This window comes from Populus euphratica, unplaced genomic scaffold (assembly GCF_000495115.2).
Source record: "Populus euphratica unplaced genomic scaffold, PopEup_1.0 scaffold120.1, whole genome shotgun sequence".
In the NCBI taxonomy this organism is placed as follows: domain Eukaryota; kingdom Viridiplantae; phylum Streptophyta; class Magnoliopsida; order Malpighiales; family Salicaceae; genus Populus; species Populus euphratica.
The window spans coordinates 42,682-70,656 of record NW_011499918.1 but is presented as its reverse complement, the minus strand read 5'-3'; the positions used below and the strand labels follow the sequence as shown (position 1 = coordinate 70,656).

Sequence of the window (27,975 nt, the reverse complement as noted above, 5' to 3'; positions counted from 1 at the left end):
TAACCACCGTAACTTTAAACCTGGGAAATAGAGAAGATTTGAACAGAACATCTAATAAACAATAGATTTAAAACAGAAATAGCCGTCTAAAAAAGAGAGAAATACCACTTTAAAGAGAGAAAAGATTAAGCAGTCTTTGCTGAGAGAAGAGAAAATCGATACCGTTTTCCAAATCTATCATTTGTAAGCCAGCAATGAACAATGTTAGTAGATGGGCCTACATAAAGCTGTTGATTTCACTGTAGAAGTACACAAACAGCCGACCACATTTTTTCAAACCCTCGCTTTATACAGGGGATGGGCCAAACCGTGTGTAGGGGATGGGCCAAACCGACACTAAAGTACTTCGACCTGCAAAATAGAGAAATTTCTTAACATCACATCAAATAAACAACGAATCCATGCATCTCCTCTCCTCTTTCTTCGAGCCAGGGATTTCATTGAGGTGTGAGATGACAGAGACGAAAATATCACCGCTTGCTTCCAGGTGAGAGTTCTGCCATGAATAAAACAACAGAAAAAGATAAAGAGTCAGTTGCTTGAAAATAGAGAGAACCATATATTCATGGCAGATCTGTTACGGATCCAAACAAACCAGAGAACCAAACACCCAACAACAAACTAAATCAATCAAAAGGATAACCACCACACCTTCAACCTGGAACATAGAGAAAATTTCGAACAGCACATCAAATAAGCAGCAGATTTAAAACAGAAGCGAAGAAACCCATCGTGCATCGTGGTGTGACTCCCTTTGGAGAGACGAAAAACAGGAAAATCATGGTGGGTATCGATCCGAAATGCTTTAAAAAAAAATAGAAAAAGAAAAAATGAAGACGAGAGTTATCCCGAAACCCTTTGAAAGTGACATCAAAGGAAATTGAATGTGAGCTGGACCGGTGGCGAGACAAAAGGACAGTGACATCGCGAACTTTGATGTGGTATTTTGGATTTTGATGTGGTATTTTGGATGGTGTTGTTGTAATTTAAACAAAAATTTATAAAATAAATTTTTAATTAAGATTAGTACAGAATAATATATTTAGTTGAAATTATAATTTAAATTAAAATTAAAATTAAATAAAAAATAATTTAATATGTTTGATTAAAAAAATATTTTTAAAATTTAAATTATAAATTAATTAAAATTATATATATATATTAATATTGATAGTTTTTAATTTAAATATTGTAAATTTAACAATTATTATTATATTATAAAATAAATAATATTAATATCAAATATTTTTTATTATTTCATTAAATTATATCCAATTTTATTACATACAAAATTTATTAAATAAAAATTATATTTTTTATGATTTTTTAAATATACAGTATAAAATTTATCAAATAAAAATTATATTTTTTATAATTTTTTAATTATATAACAACAAAAATAAAAATTGAATTTTTTATTACATCATCAAGTAATTCCTTTTAATTTTTTAAAATAAAATATAAATAAATAAATAAAATATAATTTTTCAGTGTCAAGTGAATAACATTATTCATGTGAAACAATGACCTGGTGAATTAATTCACCGGAGCTTGACATAGCCCGATTGAGAGCTGTTTTTCACAAAACAACATTTTGAATGGGCCTCATGTATCCAATAATTAGTGTTTTATGATTGTCAAATATATTATTTATGCAGTTTATTTTTAAAACTGTCGCAGTACGGTAAAAAATAAATTATTAGTGTAAATTTATTCTTGAAAAATTTAAAAATATTTTTTTTAAATTAATTTTTTTATATATTCTAGCTTTCTATTATAATTTTTAGAAAATAAAAAAAAAATATTATTTTAATAAATTTTATTACAAAAATATTTTAAAAAACAACTAAATTACACTAAAATTGAGTTTTCAGATACTGAAAAACACTAATAATTCTAAACTGATTTTTTTAAAATATATTAAAAATAATAGTTTTTTTTAACATTACATCTATGAATTCATGGCATCTTTTCTTTTCTGGTTATTCGAGGGCTTTCAAGCTCTGTTTTGACAAGGGAGACGAGAGAGACGAAAATATCCCTTTACTTGCAGGTGAGAGTTCTGCCATGAATAAAATAGAGAGACCCTATCTATTACAGATCCACCAAACCAGAAAACCAAATTAAAAAAAAAAAAACAAAAGGATAATTAAATAAATCAAATAACCACCATAACTTTCAATCTGGAAAATAAAGAACATTTGAATAGAACATCGAACAACATCAAACAAACAACTTTCTATTCTTCGTACAATTCAGTTTGCTGTTGTGTTTAGAAATTGAGAGTTAAGAAGGGGTGAGAAAAAATTAAAAAATTTGTTTAAACTGAGAAAATTAAAAATAAAAAATTAAACTATAAAAAAACTAGTTAAGTTTATATTTAATTTTATGAAGCTAAAATTGATAAACCGCAACCGAAACTAATTCAAATTAATATAAAAAACATTATAAATAAAAAAATATTTTCCAATCTAACCTAATAACTCTAGCAACCGCCCTCTCCAAAGACATAGACATGCCCATATCTAAGTAAATCAGCCACCCCATCCAAGTTATCACACGCAACGCCCAACTTTTCAATTTTCGTTTTTTAATTTAAAAGATAGATATTTCAAACACAGCGCTATAGATTAGAGGTAGCGGCACAACAATAATTCATTATAAGTATGTTTCAAATTATGATATTAGTTATGCTTTTAAGGTATTTTTTATTTATATTAAAATAATATTTAGTAGTGATTATGGTTTAAAATATTTTTTATTTTCAAAAATTATTTTTGAAATTAATATATTAAAATAATTAAAAATTATATATAAAAAAAAAAAAAATCAACGCGCTCAAGTTCCTGTTCTGTGTTGCGCGTTCAAGTCTCGTTCCGTGTTGTGGGATGAGAGATACGAAAATATTACAGTATACCCTCTGAGAAACTGAAAATTACTGGCATACCCCTCTATCTCTATCATTTAATCTTAAAAAAGAATTCGGTTCTCGCAATTGAGAGGTCGTGAGTCATTCTCATTGTTGATTGAAAAAAGAATACCCTACCCTACCATGTTTCGCCTTAAAAGCATTCACAGTGCAAAACTTTCTGTATTTGGCGTACATGACTTATTTATATTAAATTTTAAAAATATATTTTAAAGGTTCTTTACAGTTTTTAAATATTCAATTTTTTAAGAGATATATAAAAATAATATGTTTTAGAAGAGAAAAGGCATAGTTAGAACATTAAGTAATATTATATAAGGCATGTGGAAAAAATACTTAGTTTTTCTTTTATTTTTTTATTTTTTTGTTTTATATTTTTTTTCCAAGATTATCCTCTTCTTCTCTTTTTCCCTCCACTTTTTTTTTTCGTTTTTCTCCCCCTTTTTTGGGTTTTTTTTTCAAGATTGTCTTCTTCGTAAAATTATTTTAGAAATAGGTATATAAAAAATATTATTTTTTTGGAGTAAAGATTACTTTTAAAATATTAACTTTTTCAGGAATAATTTTTTAAAAATTATTCCAAACACACATCATCATCATCATCGGTTCGAAATTAATGTTTGTAGGGGTAAAACATTACACAGCTGATTTCCTTAAAAACGTTGTGGGTCCAAATGCGAAAACATTTAATCAATTATTATAGGTTTCCACACATTTACCATTGAAATTTGAATTCTTGAATAGCAGCTAGACACGTTTTTTGTACTGTTGCTTCCCCACTGCAATGTTTCTATTCGCTTTGGGACAGCCATGCTGGCGCATCCCATGACGAAATTGAGGTCCCAGATTCGCAAGAAGCTTCTCCTCCCGCAAAAAATTAAGCTCCGGGACTCGCCTCCTTCAAGCACTCAAGCGAGTCTCCTTCTCATCTGGCCCGTGTCACTCTTGTTTTCTTATGGCTGTTAAAAACAACTCATTTGCTTAGATTTCTTGAAATATGATTATTTTTAATAATTTTTTTTAAAAAAATTATATTTATTTGTTATTAAAAAAGTAGTTAATACAAAATATTTTCTAATTAAAGAAAAATTTGGTTTAGTTTTCAGAAAAAAAAACATTTTAGCTGTGTTTGTTTTCCAAAAAATGATTTTTAAAAAATCACTTTCAAAACTTTCTTATATTTGTTTGATGTTAGGAAAGTTAGTCAATGGAAAACACTTTCCACTTAAAGAAAAATTTGGCTTGGTTTTCAAAAAAATATTTTCGTAAAAAATTTAGGTGGAAAAAACTTTCCGGAAGTTATAAAAACTTTAGAAATGTCATTATTTGCTGACTATGACAAATTTAATCTTCAAAATTTTGATTGATATATATATTTTATTTTGAATATTTATTTTTAATTTAATTTCTTAAAATTTAATTTTTATATTAACTTTGGTCTTTATTTTTATAATTATTATTTGCTTTTCTCCTATCATTTTTTTATTGAAAATTTTTATCTATCAAATTTGATCCTCATTCTTTTGATTGTTACTTATTTTATTTGAAATACCTTATGAAATGTTAATTATTATTATTTAAATTTTTTCATCTTTTTTTTCAGATTTAATCTTTATTATTTTGATTATTATTTATTTTATTTGAGATAATTTATAAAAAAAAAAATTAATTTCATTCTTCTTCAACTTTTTAATTTGTAAGATTTGTTCCTCATTATTTTGATAAACTTAAAAAAAAATTATTAATAAATTATTTTCCAGTTCATTTTCCATAACATAACCAAATACTGGAAAGTGTTTTCCAGTTCATTTTCCATAATACTGTTAAAAATCAGAGAATAATTCACTTTTCAGGAATTCACTTTTTCTGAAAATTCACTTTCCAAAATGAAACAATTTTTTTGCAGATAAATAAAGCCTTAATGGATTTAACTTTTGTTGCACAGAAACACTACCTACCCTTTTCAAACTTTGCTCCAAATCTTCACGCAAACTAAATATTATTCTTTGATAATTAAATGAATCATGTGATAATGCATTAATAAAATAATTAAAATAACAATGAGTTGTTTTGCTGATTTAATAAATGAAGTGATTTTGTGATGGTGTTGATGAAATAATTAAATTGATGATAACTTGATTTTGTTGATATAGAATTTAATTGGTGATGTGATGATATTATTGATGCAGTAATTTAATTGTTAACGAGATAAACCTGTAAAAGTGGGCAAAGCTATAAGAACCACTCAGTAGACAGATTCAGTGAGCAGAACGCAAACACTTGGTAACTGTTTAATTCCTTTAATGTTTTTCTCTAAACTTTAGATATTTAAATTATTTCCTCGATCAATGAATTTTTATGTGTTATGCTGATAGATTTTCCAATGATATTTGTTTTTGTAAATGGAACACTTGTAAACTAGTTATACTGGTATGAAATTAGTGCCCTATAAATAAACAGCTGGGAGGCCTGTTATCCTGGTATGGAAGTGGTTCTGGTGGTCTAGTTGTACTAGTTTAGAACTGGAGCTCTATAGTGTGGATAAGTTTAGATTTTAAATTATTGATTTATGAATAGTACTTGGAAGATAATAAAACTTTGAAATTTTTTTTGAGTAGCTAATATATATACGCACGCAAATATAAATGCTCTAATTGATTATGATTATCTTTTAAATTATTATATAGATTCATCTCAATACTGCGCATCCTAATAGTTTCGGAGTCTACTCTTATTACAAGTAAATCTTTTAGATATGTAAATTGTTGATAATATCATTAACTCCTATATATTTTGAAGATTATAATGTTGTGTATGTGCGCACTTAAATGAACTAGCTTATTCAACTTGTACTCTCAATAAAATTATAGGTTGGTTCACTCAATTTGCAACTTGAACTTTAAGCTAGATTAGACCTATATAACTATGATTTATTTCAAAATGGATAAGAAAAATGGTGAAGAGATCTCAGAAGAATTAAAAGAAAGGTCTTGTTAAAGTTAGCGGTGGGCAAAAAAACTAAAAAATTGATTAAACCGAGACAAAAATAATAATTAAAAAAGCCAAACAGTGAAAAAAATCGATTAAATGAATTAAAATTTTAAAAAACCCGACCAGTTTGGTTTTGTTTCGGTTTTATAAGCCTAAAATCAAAAAAACCGAACCCAAACTGAAAAAACAAGCAAATCCAGAAAAAACCAAGCTAAGCCGGTTTAAACTAGTCTTTGTCATAAGAAATTAAACCGAGCCGAAACTGGTCAGTTTGAATCAGTTTTGGTTTTTTTTTAAATTTTAATTTTGTTACTTTTTTATAAAAACTAAACCAAATCAAAATGATCACCCTTAATTGAAGTTAGATTCCACTATTTAGTTATTATTGGTTGATTTCATGTGTCGTCGATGAGAGTATTTCAGTAAAGTTATTTAACTAGTTAAGCTTGGTGAGTTAACACACTTGCCTGCTAACTTAGCCTCATTTTAAATGAAATCAGGTGAGAGTTTACTTTGTAAATCTCTAGTCTAAAAATTGATAAATTAGTGTTAAATAAAGTAATTTTTAATTGAGAAATAATAAATTACCTAACTTAGATTGACTAAATTTAATCTACATGTTTTTGGAAAATGTAGGAATGAGAATTCCAAATTTGTCGTGGTTAAGATAATCATTGACTAAATTAGGTTGATTGAGATATTTTAATGATGTTAGAATTGTTTGGGTGCTGTGTTGAGCATTTTAATAAGAATTGCTAAGAATTTAATTATTTTTGTTATGTATTGAAATATTTGAATTGTTTGAATATAATATTTGTTTTGGTTTTTGTGGTTGAGATTGTGGTTGAGTACAATACATTTATGCACAAAACTCAACAATAAAAACTAATATTTCATGTTTTTTATAGTTTTTTTTTGTGAATCCTATATACAAACCACAACTTCCATCTCTAAAACAAAGACAATGTAAAACTAGAGAAAATTCGTATTGCCATTATCTTTTTAATTTGTAAGATTTGTTTTTCATTATTTTAATAAACTTGAAAAAAATAAATTATTTTTCAATTCATTTTTCATAACATAACCAAACACTGAAAAGTGTTTTCTAGTTCATTTTTCATAATACTATCAAACATCAGAAAATAATTCACTTTCCAGGAATTCACTTTAAAAAAAAAAAACAATTTTCCTGCAAATAAACAAAGCCTTAATTGATTCAACTTTTGGTGCACAAAAACACTACCCACCCTTTTCAAAATTTTCTCCAAATCTTCACGCAAACTAAATATTATTCTTTGATAATTAAATGAATTATATGATAATGCATTAATGAAATAATTAAAATAACAATGAGTTGTTTTGCTGATTTAATAAGTAGAGTGATTTTGTGATGGTGTTGTTGATGAAATAATTAAATTGATGACAATTTGATTTTGTTGATATAGAATTAAATTGATGATGTGATGATATTATTGATGCAGTCATTTAATTGTTAACGAAATAAACCTGCAGGAGTAGGAAAGGCTACAAGAAACACTTAGTAGACAGGTTTAGCGAGCAGAACGCAAATATTGTGTAGGTTCATCTAAATACTGTGCATCCTAATAGTTTCAGAGTCTACTCTTATTACAAGTAAATCTTTTGGATATGTAAATTGTTGATAATACAATTAACTCGTGTATATTTTGAAGATTATAATGTTGTGTCTGTACAAACTTAAATGGGCTAGCTTATTGAAGTTAATAAAATAATAGGTTGATTTGCCCAACTTGCGACTTGAACCTTAAGCTAGATCAAACGTATATAACTATGATTTATTTTAAAATGGATAAGAAAAATGGTGAAGCGATCTTGGAAGAATTAAAAGAAAGGTCTTGTTGAAGTTAGGGGTGGGCAAAAAAACTAAAAATCTGATTAAACCGAGAAAAAATAATAATTAAAAAAACCAAACAATGAAAAAATTTGATTAAACTAATTAAAATTTTTAAAAAACTGACCAGTTTTGTTTTGTTTCGGTTTTATAAGCCTAAAACCAAAAAAACCGAACCCAAACTGAAAAAACAAGTAAATCTGGAAAAATCGAGTTAAGTTGGTTTAAACTAGTTTTTGTCCTAAGAAACTAAACCGAACTGAAATTGGTCGATTTGAATCAGTTTTGATTTTTTTAAAATTTTAATTTTGTTATTTTTTTTATAAAAAACAAACCAAATCAAAATGATCACCCCTAATTGAAGTTAGATTCCACTATTTAGTTATTATTAGTTGATTTTATATGTCGTCGATAGGAGTATTTCAGTAAGGTTATCTAACTAGTTGAGCTTGGTGAGTTAACATGTTTGCCTGATAACTTGGCCTCGTTTTAAATGAAATTGGGTGAGAGTTTATTTTGTAAATCTCTAGTCTAAAAATTAATAAGTTAGTGTTAAATAAAGTTATTTTTAATTAAGAAATGATAAATTACCTAATTTAAGTCGACTAAATTAGTTTACATGTTTTTGGAAAATGTAGGAACTAGAAATTCCAAGTTTGTCGTGGTTAAGATGGTTATTGACTAAATTAGGTTGATTGAGATATTTTAATGGTGTCAGAATTGTTTTGGGTGTTGTGTTGAGCATTTTAATCAGAATTGCAAAGAATTTAATTATTTTTGTTATGTATTGAAATATTTGATTTTTTTTAACGAGGCTAAAACTAGAGAAAATTGGTACTGTGATTATATATTAAAATTGTTTTAGGTGTTTAAGTGGTATCGGGTAGGATAAGGCTTGGTGATGAATGATGTCGTTAGAATTTTTATAAGAAATCTCTTGTGGAGGCAATATGTGAGAATATTGAAAATGTGAGGGATTAAAAAGGGCTTTACAGTTAGTTTGGTATATGCCAAGGTAGATTTCTAAAGGGTTGCTAATTTTAATAATATGTTGGAAAATATTTAATTGATGATTTTCTAGATTAATTTAAATTAAATTGGTTTAATCCATGTCTAAATGATGACGTATGTCATGACTCCTAAATGCATAAAATTATTGAGGAGAAATATACTTTTTAAATAATGCATTTTTTTATTATTTTAACAAAAACATGTTTTTTAAACATAAACACCATATTTAAGTAAAAATAACAATAGGTTTTTTCAAAATAAAATAGTATTTAAATATTTATACTGGGGAATTTTTTTAATAAATATATTTTTTTGGCATATTAGGTATATATTTTAAAAAAACTCTTTAACGGTTTTTATCGATTCATGATAGAAATATATAAAAAAATCCCATAAAATAATTATTATCAGCTATATAATTGTTAACAAAAACTCATAAAATTATTTAATAACAATGACAAAATTCAATAATAACTTAAATAAAATGGTAAGTTTTTTTTGTTTTTTCCTAACGCATTTCAACCAAATATTAAAAAAAAATGAAAACAAAAATAGAAAGGGGAAACGCGGGACCTCACAGTTCACAGGGAAACAACGATCCTTTAAGGTTTTTGTTAATAATTAATCATTTTCAATTCTTTCATTATGTAAATTTCAGCTCTCCCTCACCCCAGGCACGCTGCAGACATCCCGCCTCTCTCACCACCTACGGCGATCTCTCCCATAACAGTCACTGCACAGCCTCCTCCCTCTTCATGCCGACAACAAGAAACCGACCACCCACCAACACAACCCCTCCAAAAATACCATAGATCAGACTTGACAGCAACCCGAAGCCTCCCTCTCCAGCGCCCTCACCAACAGCCACTGGCGAACCATAGTCTTCATTCTGGTTTTGATTGTTTAAAATTAGTCTTCTTCATTTTTATCGTGCTCGATCCACTAATTGTTGTTTATTATGGTTATTTATTTGTAGCTTTTACTCCTTTCCCAGCCAAATTGTCTCACTTTTTTCTCTTCTTTGGATTCTATTATTTAAAAATAGAGTTTCCCTTTCCTTTATATCGTGCTGATTGATTTTTTATCTTCTGTTTTTCAATTTGTTCATTTAAAAGTGAGGTTGTCAATTATTATAATAATAAATTTTAATTCCAGAATATGTTAGTGTAGTGTGTATATATAAACTAAAATGGAAGAGGGTAAAAATAGGGCAAATTATTATAGATCATGAAATTGAATTGAAGCAGTGAATTTAGTATAGTTATGATGCCTGGTAGATGTAAATATATTTTTTTAATTAGAAATATATTAAAATAATTTTTTATTTTTACTTTAAAATGATAAAAAAAAAACGAAAACAATTTAAATAACAGATTAAATCATATTACCAAACAATACAATTTAAAGTAGTCTGCATGGGCCAATCCCCAGCCCTTTTAATTTTATGTAATATAATTTGTTTAGTTTCAAATAAGTTATCCTTTTAACCTGATTTTCCTATTAAATAAATTACTGCAAATATGTTAATAAATATTGATTAATCAAGGCAGAAAAAGGAATTGATAAATAATGGATAGGAAAGTCAACAACATATAATAAACTACAACTTTTATGTTAACGGTAGCAAGAGAGACGTGAGGTGGTGAAGATAAAAAAGAGTAACAAGAACTCGGGAGCTTCTACATACTTTAAATAGGCATTTTGGATTATTTTCTTTTTCTTGAAGCAAGTATTCAAACAATATATTACAGATAACGTTACCAAGTTGCGCTCATACTAGTAAAAATAGCACTTGTAATTTCAATCACACCACGCAATTATATATATATATAGACAACAGTCTTCCATCAACCGTACAAATGATTCTCTTGGATATAGACGTCGACCAGTGAGAAACACTGATTCTCTTCAATGGCTCGGTATGGTTACACTGGCAACTCATTTGGCTCTTGGGCTTGGCTGTGGCCGCGGCGTTGACTAAGGCGAACTGCATTATACAGTGATTCACACAATTGTGAAAATTCCTCACGTAAAGTATATGTTACCCATATGAAGAACATCACACATGCGGAAAGCAGAAACCACCAAATTTTTGGGACGCAGATTATGAGTAGCAGAGCAATGGCGAGAGCTCTGGCCAGAAGACTTGCGCCGGCAGCAATTGAGTGGAAGCGACCAGCTGCAAGTTTAACTTCCCATGCACTACTTACAATATGGAGGAGCACAGCAACAACGCACATGGTTATGATAGCATCGTGTGTCCTAGATGGAGAGAGAGTTTCAGATTTCAATTGGATAATGGCAGCCAGTGCTCCAATAGCAGAGAAAAACCAACCATGTCTGTCCATTCCCCTATCAAATTAAAAACAAAAACTGCTTTAGACCACAGAAACAATTAATGCATGTATAAAGTTAAATAAAAGAGTGACCAGCATGAAAATAAATGCTGCAACTACTTCAGTGTTTGTTTTGAGGAGAAGCGAAGGGAGGAAGTGGGGAAGGGAGGGGCGGGACTGGAACCCTTCACCATGCATGCCACATGACCCGTGCCAAACAAAAGCCCATAAACCAGCTTAAGTCGATTCAAAGAATGAAAGCCACTTACTCTGCTTTTATCCCATATGCCACTGCAACTTCATGCAGTTGCAGAGCATGCATGAAGCATCTACCATGCCATAGTACTGCCAAACTCACATTCGCATCTACCCAAATGTAAAATTTGGGCATTATTATTTCAAGTAAAAGATCAAAATAATCTTACAAGAGATCCATGTAGCAGCTGCAAGGGTCGAAGAGAGGAGCTGTGGTTTGCCAAAACTCATTGATCATGACACAAGAACCAGAAATGAGATGGGTTTGTGAAAGCACCTAATGGCAATGGGTTGTTTAAGGGTAAAATTCTTACCGTTTGTAAGTCATTTAAGGAATTCTTGACCAAATTGCAACCTATATGGATGTTAGTGAATATTTCATCCTTGAACATAACTCCACAGATATTATGAATTATGTTGCCAGCCACATTGCAAACGTGCCTTATAATTCTAAGAAGACAGCAACCAGATATGCAGTGTTTTGTCACAAGAATTTCCAGCTCCAAGGAGGAGATGCTAAGATTCATATGACAGGTGCTGAGTCAGGAATGGAGGATAACACTGGACCAGAATCAATGACAAGGACAGGGTTGCAGGAGATGCTAAGATTCATATGACAGGTGCCGAGTCAGGAATGGAGGGTTACATCAATGACATTGGACAAGCATCAATAACAAGGATCAAAGGGGTTACATCATAGTCATACTTGTCATAGCAGTTCTTATAAAATGTTTGTTAAGAGGGTCAGTAGTTTGTTTGGGTAGCAGGGATAAACAGTTAGTTCAAGTGGGTGAACATGTGTTTGTGTTAGTGCTTGAGATTGTGGTAGAGGTTGCTATTCAAAACTTTATGCTTGGAAACGTATTAAATAATGTTTATTTTATATTTTTTAAAATTTATTTTTAACATCAGCACATTAAAATAACTCAAAAATACTAAAAAAATTAATTTGAAAATTTCAAATTTTAACAAAAAGCAGGTTTAACCTCAATGCCAAAAAGACAGGAAGCAAGGATAAAATTCTTTTCATTCTGGAGCATTATGAGTTCTTTCTGAATTCTTTGTAATTATTCTATTTCTTTTAAAAAAGCCTTTTTAGATCTCATCTTTCTTTCTCTCATTTTTTTCTTCAAACACTTCACCTACCTCACGTATTCCATCAAATACTAAATTGTATCAATCCTTCTCTGCTCTTCTATCTCTGGATAGTTCAAATAATGAACTTAATTCTAGATTTTCAATTGTATTATTCACTCTATTTAGAAAGTAATAGCAAAAATCACTCTTGTAAACCTTTGAGAGCTAGATATAAACTCTTGGAATTAGTGAGGTATTGTCACCAATAAATAATTCTTGAGGAGGGCATATCAGGAGATAAACAGTTAGTTTGGGTAGAGTTATAATCAGGAGATAAACAGTTAGTTCATGTGGGTGAACTTGTGTTTGTGTAAATAGAAAGCAAAAATAAAATTCTTGTCATTTTGGAGCATTATGATTTCTTACTTAATTCTATGTAATTGTTCTATTTCTTTAATAAAGCTTCTTTTTTATATTTCTTTCCTGCTCTTTCAGTCTTTTCTTCAAACACTCCACCAACCCCACCAAAAAACCTAACATATTCCATCAGACTTGATTTCCAAACTATATAGCAAAATTTCTGTTCAGGGAAGCTTCCCAACTGAATAATTTAGAGAGGGATACCTATAAGAAATCTTTAAAATATCAAATAAGAAAAAAAAATCAAACTAATAATAATAATAAAACCTCTTGGTAAACAAACATAGAAGCTTCCCATCTGATCGGAAAGAAACAGAGCAGTTCAGGTTCTGGATAGTTCAAATAATGAACTTAATTAACAAAATCTAGATTCTTTTGAGCTCTAAGGGATGGAAATCTGCTATTGACACATATATCTGCCAGACAGACTACAAACCAAACCAGATCCCAAACAATTTACATATTAATTAAGCTTCTTGATTGCAAAATAGAAAAACAAAAAAAGTTACTTATTTCTATGCAATCGAGACTCTCTTCAGACACAGCAATGAGGTCCTCCCTCTACTCTGTATGTTTATTTATTTTATTAGATTTGATCAAGACTTTAATCTCTTGTTTGAATTGCGACTTTGCAAAGGCAATGGGCTGTTTGAAATGGGCTTGTCAGAGAAAGTTGTGATGCATTTTTTGGGCTTCTAAATTTTGTTCAAGGTTTTAATCTCCTCTTCCCGTAACTATTCTTTTTGGTAGCATTCTATTAGAAACAATTGGCTATATTAAAATTTAGTAGTTATTGAACTTTAAGAATAGACAGTGAGAATCTTGCCCCAAAAAAATAAATAAATTCAAGGTTGAGAGAGAGGCGGACCAAAATCCTAAAAGGTGTCTGTTTAAAAAAGTTGAAATAATTAGGCAAAGGCTTACTGGAAAGAAGAACAATTATATTGAAGATTTATTAAGGATTATGAATGAGACAACTATCTACCAGGAGAGATCATGATTTGTGATGAGAATTTGAAAAGAACAACAAACAGATAAAGGATTAGAAGATTGCCACGTTTTCCAATAAAAAGATATATGGATTTGAAAGAAAATAAAATCCACTGATTACCTTGCATCTTTTAGATCAGGCAATGGATAGGGAATGGTGATTGAAAGCATTTTGTCCAGTAACTGCCCAAGCAAAAGCGCAGAGTTTCTGAACCACTGGTCCTAAAGAAAACTTAGCTTCAAGAAGCTTCTTTGCCAAATATGGCCAAAAATCAGTAAACTATTGGAAATATGTTTTTCTCTTTTTTTTTTCAAATATGGCAAAAAATTAGAGCACATAATGATAAATTTCATTTTCATTAAATTAGAACACAAATTTGATAAATCAATTTAAATAAAGTGAATTAGAGGACATAATGATTTATATCAAAGCACACACACAAAAAAAAATCAAGGTTTTACCTGATAAAGGAGAGATCATAATTTGTGATGAGAATCTCATTTTAACCTGCTGCTTCTTTTTTTTTAAATAAGTTCTGCATAAAAGAACCAAAAAGATATGAATAGAAATGAATTTGAAAAGAACAATAAAGAGATAAAGGATTTTAAGTTCGCAATTTTCTCTAGATAAATGAATTTGGAAAAACAAAATCCACCGATGACCTTGAATCTTTAGATCTGGCAATGGATAGGGGAAGGTGATTTCCTGGCACAAGGACACGCTATAGCACAGAGTTTCCACCCTCATAGTATCTTTAGCCATCATCAATCATCTTCTCCAGCATCCCAATAAATTCAGAACAAAGAGACTCCATTAGTCAAATCTTTTATCTTCATCAAGTTTATGAAATTTATGCATGTGCCAATTCAAAAGCTGAAAGACATAAAGGAGATTGGAGATCACAATCCACATATATCTAACAAAATATCTGAACAGACAGCCAAAAGGGCTGTATTTTTTTAGGAGAAACGAGCCAAAGTTGAATTTCCAATACCTCTCTAGAACAAAAACATAATTATTCAATGGCTGGTGTCAGAATGAAAACCACTTATTCTGGTTTTATCCCATATGCCACTGAAACTTAATGCAGTTGCAGAGCATGCATGAAGCATCAACCATGCCATAGTAATGCCAAACTCACATTCGCATCTACCCAAATGTAAAATTTGGGCATTAAGGTTTTAATCTCCTCTTCCCGTAACTATTCTTTTTGGTAGCATTCTATTAGAAACAATTAGCTATATTAAAATTTAATAGTTATTGAACTTTAAGAATAGACAGTGAGAATCTTGCCCCAGAAAAATAAATAAATTGAAGGTTGAGAGAGAGGCGGACCAAAATCCTAAAAGGTGTCTGTTTAAAAAAGTTGAAATAATTAGGCAAAGGCTTACTGGAAAGAAGAACAAGTATATTGAAGATTTATTAAGGACTATGAGCGAGACAACTATCCACCAGGAGAGATCATGATTTGTGATGAGCATTTGAAAAGAACAACAAATAGATAAAGGATTATAAGATTGCTACGTTTTCCAATAAAAAGATATATGAATTTGAAAGAAAATAACATCCACTGATTACCTTGCATCTTTTAGATCAGGCAATGGATAGGGAATGGTGATTGAAAGCATTTTGTCCAGTAACTGTCCAAGCAAAAGCGCAGAGTTTCTGAACCACTGGTCCTAAAGAAAATTTATCTTCAAGAAGCTTCCTTGCAGATTCATCAACATGAGGTTGCAGTATTATTCAGAAGTTCCTGTCACAAGGACATGCTATGGTACAGAGTTTCCACCCACCTGGTATCTTTAGCCATCATCAAATGTTTTATCCACCATCTTTATAAATTCAAGAGAAAAAGAAAAAAGAAAAAAGAATCAATTAGTCAAAACTTCATCTGTCAAATTCATGAATTTTATGCCTGTGCTGATTCAAAAGCTGAAGATCAACAAAGAGATTGGAGATCACAATTCCAAAGATCTAACAACTTATCTGAATTGACATCCAAAAGGCTGTATTTTTTTTTTCAGCACAAACAGAAGAACTCGAGAAAGTCAACTAAAAAATCAAATCATTAAGAGGATAAACATACTCATATGTATCTTGCCAATAACTCCCATGAAAATTACAAATCTAGAACAAGTCCTCCTTTGGGGTGTGAGTCTGAGCGGTAGATGAGAAAGCAGGAAAAAGACCTCCTGGAGTTCTGAGGCCATGATGATCCATAAAAAAACAGATAAAGATAAACATGTATTATGGTGTGAGATGAGAGAGACGAAAACATTGAGAGAACCAAATATGTATTATTGTTTTTGCCAATAACTCCCATGAAAATAACAAATCTAGAACCTTTGTGGTGTGAGATGAGAGACGCGAAAATATCACCCTTTACAAGGTGAGAGTTGTTATCTGAGATTAAAAATAAAAAACCCAGACTAGGCGAGGGAGAAGAGGACTTTTGTCAGTTTTTTATCAACTGAATTTCTCAACAACACATCAAATAATCAAATTAATTCATGGCATCTCCTCTCTTTTTTCATCGAGCCAGGGCGATCTGTTACAGATCCAAACAGACCAGAAAACCAAACACCCAACAACAAACTAAATCAATCAAAAGGATAACCACCACACCTTCAACCTGGAATATAGAGAAAATTTCGAACAGCACATCAAATAAACAGCAGATTTAAAACAGGAGAAGAAACCCTTCGTGCATCGGGGTGTGACTTCGACTTCGACTTCGGAGAGTCGAAAAACAGGTAAATCACAAAAGGACTTCGACTCGCAATACAAATACGACCAAAACACATAAGGATCTTAGCGAGAGCTGCCGGGACCACCACGCTCGTTTTTTAACTTTGAAAGCGACGCTAACGCCTAATAAAGTGATTAACTTTGAAAGTGACAACAATACCTACGTCATTCATTTTATTTTATTTGAAAATATATTAAAATAATATTTTTTTTATTTTTTAAAATTAGTTTTTAATAAAAATAATTTAAAAATATTAGTTTAAAATAAAAAATAAAAAATAAAAAATAATTTTTTTTTGTTTTTCAGCACAAACAGAAAAACTCCAGAAAATCAACGAAAAAAATCAAATCATTAAGAGGATAAACATAGCCATATGTATCTTGCCAATAACTCCCATGAGAATTACAAATCTAGAACAAGTCCTCCTTTGGGGTGCGAGTCTGAGCAGTAAATGAGAAAGAAGAAAAAAGAACTCCTGGAGTTCTGAGGCCATGATAATCTGAGAGTCTGAGCAGTAAATGAGAAAGAAGAAAAAAGAACTCCTGGAGTTCTGAGGCCATGATAATCTGCGAGTCTGAGCAGTAAATGAGAAAGAAGAAAAAAGAACTCCTGGAGTTCTGAGGCCATGATAATCTGAGAGTCTGAGCAGTAAATGAGAAAGAAGAAAAAAGAACTCCTGGAGTTCTGAGGCCATGATAATCGATTAAAAATAAGAGACAAAGACCGTCAGTGACTGGAGCATAGAGATAACCAAACATGTGTAGCAGATCTGTTACAGATCCAAACAAACAAGAAAACCAAACTCCCGATAACAAATTAAATCAATCAAAAGGATAACCACCCAAACTTCAACCTGGAAAATAGAGAAACTTCGTCACAGCACATCAAATAAACAACTGAATCCATGGCATCTCTTCTTTTTTTCTTCCAGCTAGTGCGTTCAAGTCCTCTTCTGTGTTGTGATATTGGAGAGACGACAATAAAACCTTAACGCAGCCAAAAGCTAGGGGCCCAGCCATCTTGCTGGTTGTCTGGGTCCTATAAAAAAAGGGAAGAAGCCAAAAACCCCCTCCAAAAACTAAAAATTAAAAAAGTTAGGGTGTTTTGAATTGTAATTTTACTGGTAGTCTGGGTAAAAAAAAAACAAACTAAAACCTCCTCCAAAAACTAAAAATTTTAAAAGTTAGGCTGTGCTTTGAATTGTAATTTTTATTATGGAGGGACTCTCTAATGCCAAAATCATCTGGTCTGGGCCCCATAAAAAAACAAAAAAGTCTGGGTCCCAGAAAAAAAAGGAAAAAAGCCAAGAAAAAAGATCTATTGACAAAAAAAAAAAACACCTCCAGGATATTTATTTTTGGTGATAGTGAATGTTATTGGAGAAGTAATGGTGGGTTTCCAGAGATTTGCTGTTTTTGCTTTAATGTCTTTAAACCGAACGTTGTCAATATATGGTTAAAGGAGCTAGGAGTATGGTAATGTTGAATCTTGGACCAAGATGGTCGAGACAAAAAAACACATTGAGCTTGAGTGATTAGCTTGATCTTGAAGAGATACAACCGTCACAGAATGGAGATATTTTATTGCCTGATCTCTCGAATTTGGTTTTGCATAATTGTAGAGCAAAATGTGACGGAAAAATGGACTCTCGAATGCGGTCATAATATTCATCAACTTGCTCTCGATCCAACCAAGTTTCTCTTCGCTCAAGGATGTGGTTAGAGATGGCTTAAAAGGTTTTATATGCAGGAACAAGATAGCTAGATGCCAAAATGTGGTCGGGTTAAAGCTACAAGGAAGGTGTCTTGGATGTTAGTGTCTATCTAACTTATAACTCTAATTTTTTTATTTGTTTTAGTCATATTTTGTGGGATGATCATGGGTCTTAGGTTTACTTATTAAAGTCATATTATGTGTTGTTACTCTTTTTTTTTTTGCCATACATGTTAATGGAGATTTTTTTATTATTAACTAGATTGTTACCAGTTTCTGTTCTAAAAAATATATTTTTTTTCACTTTAACTCCTACATTAAAGTTGTAGTCCTAAATGCGTAGATGATTTTGAGCTTTTGAATCGCTTGATTTCGATATCAGAAACTCAAGATATTCCTCTTTCAATATCTAACATGAAGGTAGAGAATTCTACCGCAAGAAAGATAGTGACCCGAGTCTGCACTAAAAAATTTCTATTTTTGGCTTAGTTTTTGTGATTTTTGTCTTAGTCCATACTCTTAGTCATATCAGGATTCCTGACATTCATCAGTTTTTGAGTTAGACTTGGAAATCTCTTTTGACCAACTAAATTACTGCCAGTTTTTATTCTATAAAATGATTTTTTCTCACTTTGTCTCCTACATCAAAGTTGTAGTCCTAGACGCGTAGATGATTTTGGGCTTTTGAATCCCTTGATTTCGATATCAGAAGCTCAAGATATTCCTATTTGAATATCTAACGTGAAGGTAGAGAATTCTACTGCGAGAAGGATATTGACCCGAGTCTGCACTTCGTTCAAATTATATTTTTGGCTTAGTTTTTTGTGATTTTTGTACTTAGTTCATACTCGCAGTCATTTCAAGATTCCCGACATTCGTCAGTTTTTGAGTTAGACCCGGAAATCCCCTTTGACAACCTAGATTACTGTTAGTTTCTGTTCTATAAAATGATTTTTTCTCACTTCGACTCCTTCATCAAAGTTGTAGTCCTGGACAGGTGAATGATTTTGGGGAATCCCTTGATTTTGATATCAGAAGCTCAAGATATTCCTGCTTGAATATCTAACGTGAAGGTAGAGAATTCTTCTGCGAGAAGGATATTGACCTGAGTCTGTACTAAAAAAATTATATTTTTGGCTTAGTTTTTTGTGATTTTTGTACTAAGTTCATACTCGCAGTCATTTCAAGATTCCCGACATTCGTCAGTTTTTGAATTAGACCCGGAAATCCCTTTTGACCAACTAGATTGCTGTCAATTTCTGTTCTATAAAATGATTTTTTCTCACTTCGACTCCTTCATCAAAGTTGTAGTCCTAGACGGGTAGATGATTTTGGGGAATCCCTTGATTTCTATATCAGAAGCTCAAGATATTCCTCTTTGAATATCTAACGTGAAGACAGAGAATTATGCCGCGAGAAGGATAGTGACCCGAGTCTGCACAAAAAAATTTCTATTTTTGGCATAGTTTTTGTGATTTTTGGCATTCGTCAGTTTTTGAGTTAGATCTCGAAATCCCTTTTGACCAACTAGATTACTGTTAGTTTCTGTTTTATAAAATGATTTTTTATCACTTCGAGTCCTTTGTCAAAGTTGTAGTCCTAGATACATAGATGATTTTGGGCTTTTGAATCGCTTGATTTTGATATCAAAAGCTCAAGATATTCCTGTTTGAATATCTAACGTGAAGGTAGAGAATTCTATTGCGAGAAGGATATTGACCCGAGTCTGCACTAAAAGATTTATTTTTTTGGCTCAGTTTTTGTGATTTTTGTTCTTACTTCATACTCCCAGTCATGTCAGGATTCTCGACATTCGTCACTTTTTGAGTTAGACCCGAAAATTCCTTTTGACAACCTAGATTACTGCCAGTTTCTATTCTATAAAATGATTTTTTCTCACTTCGACTCCTTCAACAAAGTTGTAGTCCTAGATGTGTAGATGATTTTGGGCTTTTGAATCGCTTAATTTCGATATCAGAAGCTCAAGATATTCCTCTTTGAATATCTAACATGAAGGTAGAGAATTCTGCCGTGAGAAGGATATTGACCCGATTCTACACTAAAAATTTCCATTTTTGGCTTAGTTTTTGTGATTTTTGTTCTTAGTTCATACTCTCAGTCATGTCAGGATTCCTGACATTCATCAGTTTTTGAGTTAGACCTGGAAATCCCTTTTGACAAAATAGATTACTCCTAGTTTCTGTTCTATAAAATGATTTTTTCCCACTTCAACTCCTTCATCAAAGTTGTAGTCCAAAATGCGTAGATATTTTGGGCTTTTGAATCGCTTGATTTCGATATCAGAAGCTCAAGATATTCCTGTTTGAATATCTAACGTGAAAATAGAGAATTCTCCTGCGAGAAAGATAGTGACCCGAGTCTGCACTAAAAAATTTCAATTTTTGGCTTAGTTTTTGTGATTTTTTTTTCTTAGTTCATACTTTTAGTCATGTCAGAATTCCTGGCATTCATTAGTTTTTGAGTTAGACTTGGAAATCTCTTTTGACCAACTAGATTACTGCCAGTTTTTATTCTATAAAATGATTTTTTCTCACTTTGTCTCCTACATCAAAGTTGTAGTCCTAGACGCGTAGATGATTTTGGGCTTTTGAATCGCTTGATTTCGATATCAGAAGCTCAAGATATTCCTGTTTGCATATCCAACGTGAAGGTAGAGAATTCTACTGCGAGAAGGATATTGACCCGAGTCTGCACTTCGTTCAAATTATATTTTTGGCTTAGTTTTTTGTGATTTTTGTACTTAGTTCATACTCGCAGTCATTTCAAGATTCCCGACATTCGTCAGTTTTTGAGTTAGACCCGGAAATCCCCTTTGACAACCTAGATTACTTTTGAGTTAGACCTGGAAATTCCTTTTGACCAACTAGATTACCGCTAGTTTTTGTTCTATAAAATGATTTTTTCTCACTTTGACTCCTTCATCAAAGTTGTAGTCCTGGACAGGTGGATGATTTTGGGGAATCCCTTGATTTTGATATCAGAAGCTCAAGATATTCCTGCTTGAATATCTAACGTGAAGGTAGAGAATCTATCGCGAGAAGGATATTGACCCGAGTCTGCACTAAAAGATTTATCTTTTTGGCTCAGTTTTTGTGATTTTTGTTCTTAGTTCATACTCCCAGTCATCTCAGGATTCTCAACATTTGTCAGTTTTTGAGTCAGACCCGGAAATCCCTTTTGACAACCTAGATTACTACTAATTTTTGTTCTATAAAATGATTTTTTCTCACTTCGACTCCTTCATCAAAGTTGTAGTCCTAGATGCGTAGATGATTTTGGGCTTTTAAATCGCTTAATTTCGATATCAGAAGTTCAAGATATTCCACTTTGAATATCTAATGTAAATATAGAGAATTCTGTCGCGAGAAGGATATTGACCCGATTCTTCACTAAAAAATTTCCATTTTTAGCTTAGTTTTTGTAATTTTTATTCTTAGTTCATACTCTCAGTCATGTTAGGATTCCTAGCATTCATTAGTTTTTGAGTTAGACCAGGAAATCCCTTTTGACAAAATAAATTACTCCTAGTTTCTTTTGACAAAATAAATTACTCCTAGTTTCTGTTCTATAAAATGATTTTTTTCCACTTCAACTCCATCAAAGTTATAGTACAAAATGCGTAGATGATTTTGGGCTTATGAATCACTTGATTTTGATATCAGAAACTCAAGATAATTGAGTTAGACGTGGAAATCCCTTTTGACAAACTAGATTATTGCCAGTTTCTGTTCTATAAAATGATTTTTTCTCACTTCAACTCATTCATCAAAGTTGTTGTCCCGTATGCATAGAGTAACAAGATCATTTTCAATGTTGACCCTGTAGTTGTGAAGGAACTCAGGAGCATCTTCATCCTTAAAATAGGCTTTTTGGAATTTTTTTCTTAAAGCAAGTATTCAAACAATATATTGACTATAATGTTAAAAACAAGTTGCAGCCATGCTGGTAAAAATAGCACTTGTAATTTCAATTCACCAAGCAACCATATAGATATATATATAGATTGATAGATAGATAGATATATAGACAACAGACTTGCACCAGCCAACTACATATATATATATATATATAGACAGCAGTCTTACACCAACCGTACATGGATAATAGCATTTGCAACATAATATTTTGATAGGGTCCCAAATCAGTCATGGCGGTCCAGGACCCCATACTGAGTCAAATGAGTTGCCAGTGTAACCTTACATAGGCTTTCTGTAATTTCAATTCACCGAGCAACTATATATATATATATAGACAGCAGTCTTACACTAGCCGTTCATGGATAATAGCATTTGCAACATAATATTTTGATAGGGTCCCAAACCAGTCTTTGACATGTAAGGTTACACTGGCAACTCACTTGACTCAGCATTTGGCTCCTGGGCCTGGCAAACTGCTTGGCCTTGGCGAACTGCATTGCAAAGCGATTCACGGAATTGTAACAATTCCCCGTGTAAAGTATATGCAACCCATATAAATAACACCACCCACGCGGAAAGAAATAACCACCAAACTCTTGGGACAGGGATTATGAGTAGCAGAGCAAAGGCGAGAGCTCTGGCCAGAAGACTTGCACCGGCAGCAATTGAGTGGAAGTGACCAGCTGCAAGTTTAACTTCCCATGCACTACTTACAATATGGACGAGCACAGCAACAACAGACATTGTTATGATAGCATCATGCGTGCTAGATGGAGAGAGAGTTTCAGATTTCAATTGGATAATGGCAGCCAGTGCTCCAATAGCAGAGAAAAACCAACCATGTCTGTCCATTCCCCTATCAAATTAAAAACAAAAACTGCTTTAGACCACAGAAACAATTAAGAAATGTATAAAGTTAAACTAAAAGAGTAATCAGCATGAAAACAAATGCTGCAACAAATTGCAGTGTTAGTTTTGAAGGGGAAGTGAAGGGAGGGGCGGGGTTGGAACCCTTCACCATGCATGCCACATGATCCGAGCCAAACAAAAGCCCATAAACCAACATAGTCGATTCAAAGAATGAAAACCACTTATTCTGGTTTTATCCCATATACCACTGCAACTTGATGCAGTTGCAGAGCATGCAGCCATAGTACTGTCAAACTAACATTCGCATCTACCCAAATGTAAAACTTGGGCATTAATGTTTCAAGTAAAAGATCAAAATAACCTTACTAGAGATCTATGTACCAGCAGCAAGGGTTGAAGAGAGGAGCTGTGGCTTGCCAAATCTCATTGATCACGACACGCAGAGAAGAGATGGGCTTGTGAAAGCACCTATAGGTAATGGGCTGTTTAAGGATAAAATTTTTAACATTTGTAAGTCAGTCCAAGAATTCTGGACCAAATTGCAACCTATTTGGATGCTAGTGAATATTTCATCCTTGAACATAACTTTGCAGATATTATGAATCATGATGTTAAAAGAGGGGCCCAGACACATTGCAAACGTGCCTTGTAATTCTAAGAAGACAGCCACCAGATATGAAGTGTTTTGTCACTAGACTTTCCAGCTTGAAGGAGGAGATGCTAAGATTCATATGACAGGTGCTGAGTCAGGAATGGAGGATAACACTGAACCAGAATCAATGACAAGGAAGGAAATGGTAGCGGGAGATGCTAAGATTCATATAACAGGTGCTGAGTCAACAACGAAGCATAACACTGGACTAGGATAAATGACGAGGAAGGAAATGGTTGCAGGAGATGCTAAGATTCATATGACAGGTGCCGAGTCAGGAATGAAGGATAACATTGAGCAAGTATCCATAGCAAGGCGGGAAGGGGTTGCATCGGAGTGATACATGTGTTATTGCAGTTCTTGTAACTATAATATAATGTGTCTGTTAAGAGGGTTTGTAGTTTGTTTGGGTAGCAGTTATAATCAGGGGATAAACAGTTCACGTGGGTAAACTTGTGTTTGTGTAAATAGGAAGCAAAGATAAAATGCTTCTTTTTTGTATTCATTATGATTTCTTCCTGAATTCTTTGTAATTATTCTATTTCTTTAATAATGCTTCTTTTTCATATCTCATCTTTCCTTCTCTCAGTCTTTTCTTCAAACACTTCACCTACCTTACACATTCCATCAAATACTTGATGGTATTAATCCTTCTCTGCTCTCCTATCTCTGGATAATTCAGCTACTGAACTTAACTCTAGATTCTTTTGAGCTCTAAACCACAAAACCCCCAATTTCTTAAACCATAGCTTCATTTATGGGACACGGACTAAGATCTACCATTGTCACATGTATCTAGACAAGAAATCTCAACAATTCCTAACCAGAAAAGGACTACAGACATGAACCCATGAATAAAAAACAAATTCACTTAGCAATTGAGCTTTATGACTCAAAATAGAAATTCAAAAGCAAAAAACTTACTTATAAGGTTCTTGAGATACAGCAAAGAGGTTGTCTCACAAGATCTCTCGGCAGCTTGCAGTTTTGTGAGCAAGATTGTTTATGTTTTTTTTTTCTTATTTTATAAATCAGAGATTGTTTAGGGTTTTAATATGCTATGGTATTTCTCTAACTCAATTGAGTGCTTGACTTTGTAATGACTTGTGTTGGGCTTCTGTGCACCACTCATTTAGTTATGCTAAAAATTTAATTGTTATTCAAATAATAGTAGGTAGTGAATAAAGAATATGAATATTGAAATTTATGAACAGACAGTAAAAAATTTGACAAAAAAAATAAAGAATTTCAAGATTAAGATAGAGGCAGACCAAACTTCTAATCCGGATTTCAGATGATACATTAATTGGATTGCCATGCTATCATACAATTTCTACCAAGGAATTATTGTTTAGTGGAAAGAAAGTGAGAAACAGAACACATAAAAGGAGTGTTTAATAAAGTTGAAATAATTTGGAAAAGGCTTACTGCAAAGAAGACCAATTATTGAAGATTTATTGAGGACCATGAGAGAGGAAACTATCTACCAAGTCATTAAGAAAATGTAAGTATACTTGAAATTGAATATCAAAATATAATAATAGATGAATTCGATAAACCAAGAAAAAGGCGGTATTGTCTTAGTCATAGAAGAATAGATATAATCATAGTCGTGCCTTTGATCTCAATTGCAATTTGAGCATCACTAAAATTTAGACCACAACAAAATTGATGGAACTATAGATTCGAACCTGTTTGATATTGTAGTGGTGGTTGTTTTTCAAAATGCTTTTTATTTGGGAATGCATCAAAATAATGTTTTTTTAAAAAAATATTTTTGACATTAGTACATTAAAACAATCTGAAAACACCAAAAACAAAATTAATTTGAAGCAAAGAAAAAAAAATTAAAATTCAATTTTTTTTAAAAGCGCTATTGAAATGCAAAAACAAACAGGCTAAAAAGGAGGAGCTAACAAAAAAAGAAAGAAAACAAAGATGAGGGGTATTTTCTTTCAAAATTCAGGGTTCTTGACATAAGTTCCAGATTAGTAATCTCCTGATGAATCAGATTAGCACAAAGGATATGTTGGTGCCAGCTCATTAAAAGCATGTTCCTTTCCAGCCACTTGATCAGCTTAAAACAGCAAACCTCAACATTTGAAAATCCTACTCCCTCTATGGCATTAACAATGGCCCTTCCGCCAAAAAAAAAAAAGGTTTAAGGAAGCACCAACAGTCTATTAATTAGAGTTGGCTTTAGCATGCTATTCTTTTTTCAACCGTAAGGTGTCTTAACTACTATGCATTCTTGTATTAAAAATTCAAGCAAATAATGATAAATTTCATCATTAAATTAGAACACAAATTTCATAAATCAATTTAAATAAAGTGAATTTGAGTACATAATGATTTATATCAAAGCACACAAAAAAACAGTCAAGGTTTTACCTGATAAAGGAGAGATCATAATTTGTGATGAGAATCTCACTTTAACCTGCTACCTTTTTTTTTTCAAATAAATTCTGCATAAAAGAACAAAAAAGATATGAATAGAATTGAATTTGAAAAGAACAATAAACAGAAAGGATTTTAAGTTCGCAATTTTCTCCAGATAAATGAATTTGGGAAAACAAAATCCACCGATTACCTTGCATCTTTAGATCTGGCAATAGATAGGGAAATGTGATTTCCTGGCACAAGGACACGCAATAGCACAGAGTTTCCACCCTAGTATCTTTAGCCATCATCAATTGTCTTCTCCAGCATCCCAATAAATTCAAGAGAACAAAGAGACTCCATTAGTCAAAACTTTTATCTTCATCAAATTTATGAAATTTATGCATGTGCCAATTCAAAAGCTGAAAGACATTAAGGAGATTGGAGATCACAATCCACATGTATCTAACAAATTATCTGAACAGACACCCAAAAGGGCAGTATTTTTTTAGGAGAAACGAGCCAAAGTTGAATTTCCAATACCTCTCTAGAACAAACACAGAACTGTTCAATGACTGGTATCACAGGGACTAGACCTTTGACACTGGCATGGCAGATTACAGATTCGAGCAAACAAAACAACCAAAATCCCATAAACAAATTAAATAAACCAAATAGCCATCATACCATAACTTCGACCTTGAAAGTAGAGAGTTTTCTTAACAGCACATAAAATAAACTGATACATAGCAGCTCTTCTTCTTTTTTCTTCATTCTAGCACGTTCAAGTCCTCTTTTGTAGGTGGGAGTTCCTGTCATGTATAAAACAACAGACAGACAAACACACAGCGACGGGAAAATAGAGAGAACCGATCTGTTACAGATCTACCAAACCAGAAAACCAAATTAAAAAAAAAATCAAAAGGATAATTAAATAAATCAAATAACCACCGTAACTTTAAACCTGGGAAATAGAGAAGATTTGAACAGAACATCTAATAAACAATAGATTTAAAACAGAAATAGCCGTCTAAAAAAGAGAGAAATACCACTTTAAAGAGAGAGAAGATTAAGCAGTCTTTGCTGAGAGAAGAGAAAACCGATACCGTTTTCCAAATCTATCATTTGTAAGCCAGAATGTTAGTAGATGGGCCTACATAAAGCTGTTGATTTCACTGTAGAAGTACACAAACAGCCGACCACATTTTTTCAAACCCTCGCTTTATACAGGGGATGGGCCAAACCGTGTGTAGGGGATGGGCCAAACCGACACTAAAGTACTTCGACCTGCAAAATAGAGAAATTTCTTAACATCACATCAAATAAACAACGAATCCATGCATCTCCTCTCCTCTTTCTTCGAGCCAGGGATTTCATTGAGGTGTGAGATGACAGAGACGAAAATATCACCGTTTGCTTCCAGGTGAGAGTTCTGCCATGAATAAAACAGCAGAAAAAGATAAAGAGTCAGTTGCTTGAAAATAGAGAGAACCATATATTCATGGCAGATCTGTTACGGATCCAAACAAACCAGAGAACCAAACACCCAACAACAAACTAAATCAATCAAAAGGATAACCACCGCACCTTCAACCTGGAACATAGAGAAAATTTCGAACAGCACATCGAATAAGCAGCAGATTTAAAACAGAAGAGAAGAAACCCATTGTGCATCGTGGTGACTCCCTTTGGAGAGACGAAAAACAGGAAAATCATGGTGGGTATCGATCCGAAATGCTTTAAAAAAAAATAGAAAAAGAAAAAATGAAGACGAGAGTTATCCCGAAACCCTTT

The 27,975-nt window shown here is 32.1% G+C and overlaps 1 protein-coding gene and 2 long non-coding RNA genes across 17 annotated transcripts in view; 1 reads left to right on the top strand and 2 right to left on the bottom strand.

The window, feature by feature from the left end:
* Positions 1-10,485: 10,485 nt before the first annotated feature.
* LOC105134771 (uncharacterized) lies at positions 10,486-17,565 on the bottom strand. 10 transcript variants are annotated; one of them, XR_844058.1, is made up of 6 exons: positions 15,967-16,795; positions 15,674-15,712; positions 15,459-15,584; positions 14,543-14,652; positions 14,342-14,415; positions 10,486-11,153 (listed from the first exon to the last, which is right to left on the bottom strand). XR_844058.1 is itself a non-coding variant. In XM_011039312.1 (6 exons), the coding sequence occupies exons 1-6, from the start codon at positions 17,533-17,535 to the stop codon at positions 11,089-11,091; spliced, it is 306 nt and encodes a 101-aa protein (XP_011037614.1). In that variant the 5' UTR covers positions 17,536-17,565; the 3' UTR covers positions 10,486-11,088. The 10 variants fall into 10 exon arrangements, 3 of the variants coding, with proteins under 3 accessions (XP_011037614.1, XP_011037613.1, XP_011037612.1); XM_011039312.1 differs by lacking the exons at positions 15,459-15,584; positions 15,967-16,795 and adding exons at positions 15,070-15,101; positions 17,483-17,565 and having other exon boundaries at positions 14,543-14,585; XM_011039311.1 differs by lacking the exon at positions 15,459-15,584 and adding an exon at positions 15,070-15,101 and having other exon boundaries at positions 14,543-14,585; positions 15,993-16,803.
* The window catches only part of LOC105134774 (uncharacterized), a 25,642-nt gene continuing 8,490 nt past the window's right edge, over positions 10,824-27,975 (top strand). The window contains exon 1 of the long non-coding RNA XR_844066.1: positions 10,824-10,866. This is a non-coding gene — a long non-coding RNA (uncharacterized LOC105134774). The remainder of the gene's footprint in view (positions 10,867-27,975) is intronic.
* The window catches only part of LOC105134773 (uncharacterized), a 20,084-nt gene continuing 14,684 nt past the window's right edge, over positions 22,576-27,975 (bottom strand). For 3 of the 6 annotated variants that reach the window (XR_844060.1, XR_844065.1, XR_844064.1), the window contains 4 exons: positions 26,869-27,613; positions 26,393-26,785; positions 26,194-26,267; positions 22,576-23,136 (listed from right to left, as the gene is read on the bottom strand). This is a non-coding gene — a long non-coding RNA (uncharacterized LOC105134773). Of the gene's footprint in view, positions 23,137-26,193; positions 26,268-26,392; positions 26,786-26,868; positions 27,614-27,768; positions 27,970-27,975 lie in introns of those variants that run through there. The other 3 variants (XR_844063.1, XR_844062.1, XR_844061.1) reach the window with 3 other exon arrangements.